Source organism: Panthera uncia, chromosome X, assembly GCF_023721935.1.
Source record: "Panthera uncia isolate 11264 chromosome X, Puncia_PCG_1.0, whole genome shotgun sequence".
NCBI lineage: Eukaryota > Metazoa > Chordata > Mammalia > Carnivora > Felidae > Panthera > Panthera uncia.
The window spans coordinates 102990004-102999742 of record NC_064817.1 but is presented as its reverse complement, the minus strand read 5'-3'; the positions used below and the strand labels follow the sequence as shown (position 1 = coordinate 102999742).

At 40.2% G+C, this 9739-nt stretch overlaps 1 protein-coding gene across 2 annotated transcripts in view; it reads left to right on the top strand.

Moving 5' to 3' along the window:
* The first annotated feature begins 3584 nt into the window (after positions 1-3584).
* Positions 3585-9739, top strand: part of AIFM1 (apoptosis inducing factor mitochondria associated 1) — a 31457-nt gene continuing 25302 nt past the window's right edge. The window contains exon 1 of one of the 2 annotated variants that reach the window (XM_049644280.1): positions 3585-3851. In XM_049644280.1, the coding sequence (XP_049500237.1) occupies positions 3746-3851 (106 nt within the window). In that variant the 5' untranslated portion in view covers positions 3585-3745. The remainder of the gene's footprint in view (positions 3852-9739) is intronic. The other variant, XM_049644279.1, reaches the window with a different exon arrangement.

Below are 9739 nucleotides of genomic sequence, written 5' to 3'. Positions count from 1 at the left end.
GGTGGAGACCTATATTCCGTCTCCCAAGAGTGATTTCCAGGTTCAGAATTTGCTTGTTTGAAACCAATTTTACTGAGGTACAACTTACATACAATAAAATGCACCCATTTTGTTTGCTTTTAAAACTTTCTCCCTCCTCTCACACATTTCATAGGCTAAGGCAATTTTGACATATGTCGATTGCACTGACATATGAGTTATTTACTAATGCCTTCAAAGTCAGGGATACCAGCAGCACACAAGAGCTGCCATCTTATTTGTGTGTGAGGCTGAGCTGCAGAAGAGACAAACGTGACTAAATCCATTCCCACTATGAGAAGAACAATTCAGTGCATCAGTGATAGATCTATATGCAAGTTGGAATGTGATTGCTCAGCCAAATTCAAGTTACTCAAGATGGCTGTGAAAACTTGGGTCTTCTAGTTAATAACCTTTCTTAGATGAGTTAGCAGATATATTTATAGCTAACTCTTCTCATACATATGAGTCACTCACTAAACCCTAGAGTCACTCTAAAACCCTAGATTATACTATTCAATATTAAAACCATTTCGAGAAGGATTTAATCTTAGTTGGCTAATCCAAGGTCATCATTATAAATACCAATTATTCTTGTACAGTATGAATAGCAATCTTCATGTGCAGTATTTTGTTTTTTTGATTGGCTGATATATAAATAATAGTTTCCTGCATTATTCTCTTCTGCATTTGTAATGCTCTTGGTGAACATTATCTACAGAAGAGTAGCTATAAAGCAGGGGGTTAGGGGAGTAAGTATTAATTAGTCATACCCCAGTAGGTAGAGTGGAAAGGAGCTCTGCCAACTCACAGCCAGAATCAGTGCTCACTTTCTGAGGGATATAAAAACATTACATCCTCCTAAGACTATTTACATGTGTGCTTCCACCAAAAACTTGTCACTATGTCTGAGAGTTTATATATTTGTAAGGTAGAAACATTGATTTCTGGCATTATGGTATCTCAAAATGGGCTCCATACCCTAATAAAGAGCGTTTGTTACCTCTGTGGGGTGAGATTTGGGGGGAAATTCCACTTATATTTTGGAAGTAAGGTTGTTGTGTGTATATTGCTTTTGCAAAAAAAATGATGAAATATAATTTTTCATTAAAGAGATTTTTTAAGTACCTCATTGCATCTATTGCAAAAATAAATGTGCTATACACCACCTTTTCTTTGTGTTAGTTGTGCATTATTAAATGATGGACTTTCAAATACACCCAGCTGTTTTCATAGGTACCTGATCATCAGTTTGACACTGTTTTCCAAAGCCTCTGTCACCAACAGATATGATTTTGTATTCCATATTTATTATTGTTATTGGCTTTTAGAAATAGCAATAAATATCAATGTTAGGCATTTAATATATTAAATAAATATAAACAATTTTAACGACCTATTGTGTAATTGGTATTTTCAATATTTATCCCCCAAAGCAGTCCTAGGTAAAAAGTCACCCATTGCCTGCACTTCTGAAAATTATTTTTAATGAATAAGGGAACCCTGGATTATTTTCCCCCAATTAAGACTGCTTCCTTGGTTAAACTTCCAAAAACGAGGCCTTTGTAATTTCATTCTCTATCCCTATTCCACTAAAAACAATAGGGGCATCTAGGTGGTTCAGTTGGTTGAGCATCTGACTCTTGATTTCAGTTCAGATCATGATCCCAGAGTTGTGGGATTGAGCCGTGCATCAGGCTCTGAGCTGAGTGTGGAACCTGCTTAAGATTCTCTCTCTCAGGGCGCCTGGATGGCTCAGTTGGTTAAGTGTCAGACTTTGGCTCAGGTCATCATCTCATGGTTTGTGAGTTCGAGCCCTGTACTGGGCTCTGTGCTGACAGCTCTGAGCCTGGAGCCTGCTTCAGATTCTGTGTCTCCTTCTCTCTCCCACTCCTCGCTCGTGCTGTTTCTCAAAAATGAATACACGTCTTTAAAAAAATATATTCTCTCTCTCTCTCTAGGGGCGCCTGGGTGGCTCAATTGGTTGAAGCATCAGACTCTTGCTTTCGGCTTAGGTCATGATCCTAAGGTTGTGGAATCAAGCGCCCACGTCGGGCTCCACACTGAGCGTGGAGCCTGCTTAAGATTCTCTTTCTCTCTCTCTCAAATACAAAATAATAATACTAACTTCATCACCTACAAGATTAGCGCCAAACTCTTGCCAGGTCACATCTGGTCCCACCATGTTGGCCTGTCCTTATCTACTTCCTAGTAGGTATTTGAGGCAGTTGTCCCCTGAAAATATGCTAGGGTTTGTTTGTTTTATACCTCTGAGCCTTTTAAACAGCATGGTGTTTCCTTTAAAATACTTTACAAATATTAGTTCATTTAATCTTCAAAACAACAACCCTATGAGACTGGTAGGTGAGGAAAGTGAGGCACAGTTAAGTGATTTGCCCAAGTGGTAGAGGCAGGACTCAACCTTTAGGAAGACTGGATCCAAAGTCAAGGAGTACTTAACCACTAAAAATATTACCTTTGGTCCCAATGTGTCAACCCTTTGAAATATCATTCCTCCTCCTCCACTATTTGAATTTTACTACTCATCCTTCCAGACACACTTCAAGAACCACTTGCATGAAGTCCTTCCGTAGCTACTCCATCCCATACAGTTTCTCTTGTTCTGGCTCTGAATTAGTCATTCTTATTACCTAAGTGAGAATTAAATGATAGTATATGTCATCTCCCTAACTAGTGACCACTTTATACTTTTCCACATGCCCCAGAGCCCCTTTGGTAGTACAGTCCAAGTGGCAAGTATTCATTAAATCCTTGCTAAATGAATAAGTAACCCCAAACCTTGGAAAAGGCACGTTTATATTTTGCATAAAGTCAAATATTATTTCCAATTTAGCTTACATTTGGGAGAGTCAAAACACCTATTTACACTCAACCCCTCACCCTACTATTCCTCCCACAACTCTAAAGTCCTGCTGAGGATTTCTCGGTGAAACACGAACTCTTTTTGCCAGCATCCTTGCTCTCAAGCACAGAAGTCCTAACAGGAAACTATCCGCAGTACCTGGTACAGCATCTAGGACATAAAATTCCACAATATAAAAAAAAAAAAAAACGATATGGGGAAAGAGAGCACGGAAGGATTACTTGCAGAAAAAGGGACTGGGTGGGAAAGTGCCAGCAATTTGTAAAAGACGGAAGTCCACTCCGAATCTGGGAAGCCAGGTGCTCTGGCTCAGACCTATGGAAAAACTGGAAGTGGAATACAGCCAGAGAATCCGGAAGGCTTAGTACCTAGTAGTTAGCAGCCTAAGACAGAACAAAATGCGGTGCTATGGCCACGGCAGCAGCACAGGCCACAACCGCCAGGCAAAGTGGCTCCACGGCTCCCTCCTTGGACAGTTTTCCAAACTCGATGAGCGGAACACTTTACCACCAACCCGTTGAAACTTGCAAAAACCTCCGGCCGGGGTCTTTGCAATAGTGCGGCCAGCTAGGCGCATGCGCAAATCTCTCACCGTGCGAGCCAATCGCAATGCGGCGCTGAGTACTACGCCTGCGCATTAGGCCGACAGTCGCGCTGCCCCCTTCTCCTGCTCTAGCTGGCCAGGGTAACCGTCCAATACTCTCCCGGAGCTGGGAGGAGGAGTCAGCGTGGAGTGCGTGTGAAGGGAGCTGGGGGGAGCGGGTCGGGGCCCACGGTGTTTGACCCGTCGGTCGGTCCGTGAGAAGAAAGGAAAGGAGGAGGTGCAGAGTAGCGGTTGCCGAAATGTTCCGGTGTGGAAACCTGGCAGCGGGTGCCTTCAAGCAGAAGCTGGCGCCCTTGGTGCGGACAGTGTGCGTCCGAGGCCCGAGGCAGCGGAACCGGCTCCCAGGTGACTGACCCATCCCGGGCAACCCCGACCTCGCAGACCAAGGGCCAGGGTTCCATAAGCTCCCTGTGCCTCGCAGCCCTCCCCCTGCCTCCTTCCCGGGAAAAACTTAACCCACTCACAGCCGCGTGAATTCTGAATGGCGGGATCCAAACCCTGAGTTTCACAAGCCGTGCCGACCTGACCTTCAAGGGCTTTGAACCAAGTAGTCGGCTTGAGGCCTTTTCCTAGGAGGGTTTGCTATTCAGGGATGACAGAACAGCTAGCTGTCTCGTATTGTCCAGTGCCACCTCCCGGCCACCCCTAGTCCGCCTTTTTAGAGCAATGAGGTCAAGTAGACTTTGTCATTTACTGATTGTGAGACTTGAAACAAGACATTTAAGCCCGATGCCTTAGTTCCTTCTGTAAATGAGGATATTACCTGCTCTACTTTCCAAACTCCAGATGAGATCCATAGATTTGAGCGCCCTGTGAAACAGAAGCAGCGCAGTTCAAGTAAGGAGTCGTTCGGTTGTGCGCCAGACACCAGGAGAGTCCTCTCAGAATTAATGAGATGTCTGGTCCGTGTAATTCTTGGTGGTCTTTAATTCTTCAAAGAAACAGTTTTCAGGGCACATTGTGTTTGTCCTCCGTGAAGTTGTTTCCCCAAATTTTAGAGCTGGAAGGGATTTTGTGGTAAAGTTCAACCCACTCATTTTATAGATAATAAATCGAGACACAGAAAGGTGAAATTATTTTTCCAAGGTCACATACCTAATTAATAGGTAGAGCAAAGGATAGTTTGCTGGTCTCTAGGCCCCTAATCCACTTGCCACAACTCCATACTGCTTCCTAAATTTGACCTCAAAAAATTAAGAATTCATCTGATTCTCCTTTAGCCCACCTTGCATGAGATATCCATGTACTTATCTGAGCATGTCTTGAGCTTGCTCATTTTCAACCTGCACAACTTAGTGGGGGTAATGAATTATCCACCTGTAAGAGGTGCTGGGTTTTTTAAAATCTGTTTTTCAATGATCACCTGGTGACATTCACATTTGCAATGTAAGGAGTTATCCTCGAGGCCTTTCCAGTGCAGAACCACCTTCTGGGTGCTTTAAAAATAAGATGTGGAAAATATTTCCCTTAGATGGTTAGTCTTTGCAAATGTGCATTTGAAAAGTTTTTCCAGTTGCTATGCCTCAAGAAAACGTTTCCTAATGGGTGTATCTGAGGACACATCCTAAAACATATTGCTCTTGGAACTTAAAAACCTCTGCTTTAGGTTTTAAGCTAATATGCCATCTATGGTGTTATCTGTATGGGTTTTATGCATTGAAACGATAGTGTTCTATGTAAGCTGTACATAAATTTACACAGAAACTTAGGTAAGCTGAAGATTTTCATCCACACTAGCCTTTCAAACTCTGTGTACTTATTTTGCTTAAAACTCACAATTTTTACCAGTACTCTGAAGTCTGACCAAAAATTCTCATTAAATAAATATGGATTTGTAATGTTAAATTGATTTATTAGATATTTGAAGGTGGTTGGTGATGTTAAAACTACTAAAAAATACAGACGTTTTTCCATTGCATGATTTTGTTTGAAAGCAGTCTGCTGTAGAATATGTTCTGACTTCTTGACATATCCATCCATGTCTTTGTATACACTTATTCTTTGTCCTTTGGCCAAGCACCAGAGTACAACATCATATGCCTTTAGAAATGGGTGGGGTGGGGTTACAATTTCAAAAAGAAATCATATAATTTTAGGAATTAACCCTGTTTTGTTAGCTTTATTATTGTTTATAATCTGGTTTCTTTTTCAAGTAGTAGCATCTGCCGTATGTTTTTGCATAGGTGGAGAAGAGGCGCTCTTTGTTTATATGCCAATTTCCCTTCGTTTTTTTCCTTTTCTCCTCCCACCCCCATTTCTTTGTCAAGATGTTACCAAACTTTAAACCCACCTTGAAATGATCTCATCCACATCTGTCGCCATTGTCAGGTTCATTTTCATTATATGTTACCTTTTGCCTTAAAACCATAATTGCTGTTATTTATTTACTTTATTTGGATGCTCTGCCTCTTTCCAGAAATGATTGAAGGCAGTTAATGGTGACTACTTTATGTCTGCATTCAGCACTGAGGAGCAGATAGGTTAGGTAATGGATATTTTCTGTTCTGTAGTATTTTATTAGGTTACCAAACATTGTGTTGCCCATGTGATCAAACTGATCACCAACCCTTGACCTGAGGGTCAAATGTTTGAACCATTTTTCTCTAATCAGAAGAATTCTCACCTCCTTAAGAAGGAAACTGGACTCCTTGTGGGCAAGGATCTAGAATTACTGGGAACTGCCAAATGACACTTTTTTTTTTGAAGCCCAGAAGATGAGCTATTCCCCACTCTTTTCTGCTGAGGCAAAGCTTTCCAGAAGAAAAATTTTGGCAAGTCAGCCTTTTCTGCATCCAGTTAATAAGTTATATTGTCTAGGCATTTTCTAACATTTTAAGGGAGTTGCAGCATATTGTAACTTTTTTCTAGATCATGTTTCCAAAAGCTGCCTGGTCTTGTAAATCAAAGAGGGCTGACCCCACGCCTACTGAATGAGAATGTCCTGGAGAGACCCCTGGGAATTTATATTTTAACAGGTCCCTTGATGTAATTCTTATCATCAGGCAAATTTGGGAAATACTGTTTTAAGGTTTAAAGAAAACAGACTGAGCAACTTTGAGTCTCTTGTGATTTGTGTTAATCCCATTTTCTGATACTCAGAATAGTGGCAGCCATTGTCCCTCCTATGCTACTGCACTACCTGAGGCCAAGGATTATGTCCTATTTATTTTTGTGTCCTCAGTGCTTTGTACAGTCTCTGGCACGTGGTAAATTCTCAGTGGCAGAGCCCTAGTACTGTGAAGGACTTAACTTTGTAGAACAGAGTTAGATTTCTTTTTTTGTCCTTTAAATCATTTTTCCTCTGTTGCCTTTCTTCAGAATGGTTCACACTGCACTGTAGTTATTACTACTATGATTCGTCTAAAATAACAGCAAGGGTTTATGCTAAAGAAAGGGGGGGAGTTGATAAAGGGAAATAGTTGTCGCATTCCTTATAAAGAGATACCTGGCTACAGTGGACAGACCGTGTAGGCTTGTCCTGTCTTGTGTTTTATCCATGTCAGAAAAATCAGTTTAACATTCAGAAAATAAGACTCAAGAGCATATAGACCTCTTAATTATTTGAGATTCCAGGTGCCTCAATTATGTGGATGTATTTCTAGAAAACACTTTCTGGGAGTATGGAAAACAAGAGATTATGAAATCTACAGAAATGAACTTGCCAATTTAGGTACTATTCTAATGCTAGTCTGTAGTTGTAGTTACTAAGAGCTTACTAATTTATTATTATTATTATTTATTTAAATTCAAGTCAGTAAACATACAGTGTAGTATTGGTTTCAGGAGTAGAACCCAGTTATTCATCACTTACATACAAGACCCAGTGCTCAGGGTCACCTGGGTGGCTCAGTTGGTTAAGCCTATGACTTCGGTGCAGGTCATTATCTCATGCTTCGTGAGTTTGAGCCCCACAACTGGCTCTGTGCTGACAGCTCGGAGCCTGGAGCCTGCTTCACATTCTGTGTCTCCCTCTCTCTGCCCTTCTCCTCATGCTCGCTCTCTCTCTCTCTCTCTCTAAAATAAATAAACATTAAAAAAATTAAAAATAATAAAAATAAAAATTGTTTAAAAAAAAAAGACCCAGCGCTCATCTCAACAAGTGCCCTCCTTAATGCCCATCACCCACTTAGCCAACCCGCCCCCCTGCCACTTCCCCTTCAGCAATCCTCTGAATTAATTCAGAGGAATTTAATTCAGAATTTAATTCAGTTCTCTGAATTAAAAGTCTCTCATGGTTTGCCTCCCTCTCTGTTTTTATCTGATTTTTCCTTCCCTTTCCCTATGTTCAGATCTGGCTAAAACTTATTTGCAAAGACTTCTTCAAATTGTTCAGTCATTACCATAGAATTGGAAAGAATTTGTGTTTCCTTCCTTCCTTCATTAATACAACAAATATTTATTGAGCAAACACCTACTATGTGTTAGGCAATAAATACAATTGTAACAACAATTCAAGAATTGGGTCCTTGTTTTTAATGTTTATTTTTGAGAGAGAGAGAGAGAGAGAGAAAGTATGAGAGAGGGAGGGGCAGAAAGAGAGGGAGACATAGAGTCTGAAGCAGGCTCTAGGCTCTGAGCTGTCAGCACAGAGCCCAACGTGGGACTCGAACTCAGGAACCATGAGATCATGACCTGAGCTGGAGTCGGATTCTTAACCAACTAAACTACCCAGGCGCCCCCAAGAATTGAATCCTTGAACAATATAGTGAATATAGACAACAATATTGTATTATAATCAGACTTGCTAAGAGACTAGATCTTAATTATTCCAACCACTAAAAAGAAATGATAATTATGTGATAGAGGTGCTAATTACTGCTACAATGGCAATCATAATATAAATGTATCAAGTAAAAAAATTGAGTCCCAAGTATGAGGAAGGAAGTGCTACCTCTCTGTGTGGTCTGATTGCAGAAAATCTCAGACTGGTGTTGTAATGAGAAGTCAAGGAGTAAGTTGGCTTCCCACTTTGGCAGGACAAGTGAAAAGACATGTTTAGTCATGATGTAAAATTTCCTAAAATTTTGAAGCTATGGGGGAGAGGTGTGGGAGTGATTTTATGGGTAAAAGAAGACTGGGGGTGGGAGAATATAAACAATCCATCCAATACTTAACACCTCTTACAAAATTAAAATCAGTTGGTAGGTATGTAAAAATGGTTTATTAATAATAGTGTATTACATTTATTTCCAGGCGGTACTTTAAATGTTAACCAATTGACTTTTTAAAAACTCAATTTACTTTTAAGTGTCTTTTTTTTGGCAAATCAAGGCAAAAACTGCTGAACTTTACCAAATCTACACTCTTAGTTTTATCAGTTTGTGAAAAGCTAGCAAAAACAGAATAAACACTAGTATCATTACCTTAAAACAAACTTGTTATATCTGGATTTAGGATCTTCTAGAGGGATAATCAGCGGAATTTTTTAAAAAGCCACTTATTTTCAATAAATAAACGTATGGTGGAGGTGGGGAACACAACTAAATTCATTGAACTAAACTGCGTGGAACTTTTTCTACCCAGTTTCATTTTCTAAGCTCTGAGAGTTGTCAGTTTCTGCTTCTGGTGCTTAATCATTCTATGGGTTTCTGAAATTCAAAAGCTTGCCCATATTGAGATAAGCTTCTCCACCCCTGCATGTTTTTATTTTCATGATTTGTTATTTCCAAATATAAACTATTTTATTTCATGTGGCGATGAAGGATTCTAAAGCAGGTAAGAAATAAAAACAGTAAAGAAAAATACATTTTCACTTCTATGGGTGTGGATTTATAGTCTCTTATCTGTAATTCAGAAATCAAAATAGGACTCAAAAAATCAGGTTTTTGTAACTCATTTGCCAGTGAAACCTGACCTGAACTGGAGAGAAAGGCTACTTATTAAATCTTTTGTTCATCCCACTCAGTCAACTTTGTCAGGGAAACATTAATGTGTGTGACTGTGGGTTGCTGCCCCTCACTGTGCTGAGTGTTATTTACGGTATGGTATCTGTATTATATACTTAAACAATTCTGAGCTCTGGAATACAGTTTCCTGAGGATTTCAGGTAAGAGACTACAGACTCTGTTTTTACTTTTCTGTGCCCTGAAATTGTGGAAGCAAGGAGGAAAGCTCCATATTTCTACTATGAAATGCTACAACCAGTGCCCATTCTGTTTGTCTTTCAAAGCCTGGTCAGACCAGGAATAGATCTATCTGCCTCTAGACCATTGGTTCTCAAAGTGCAGGCCAGC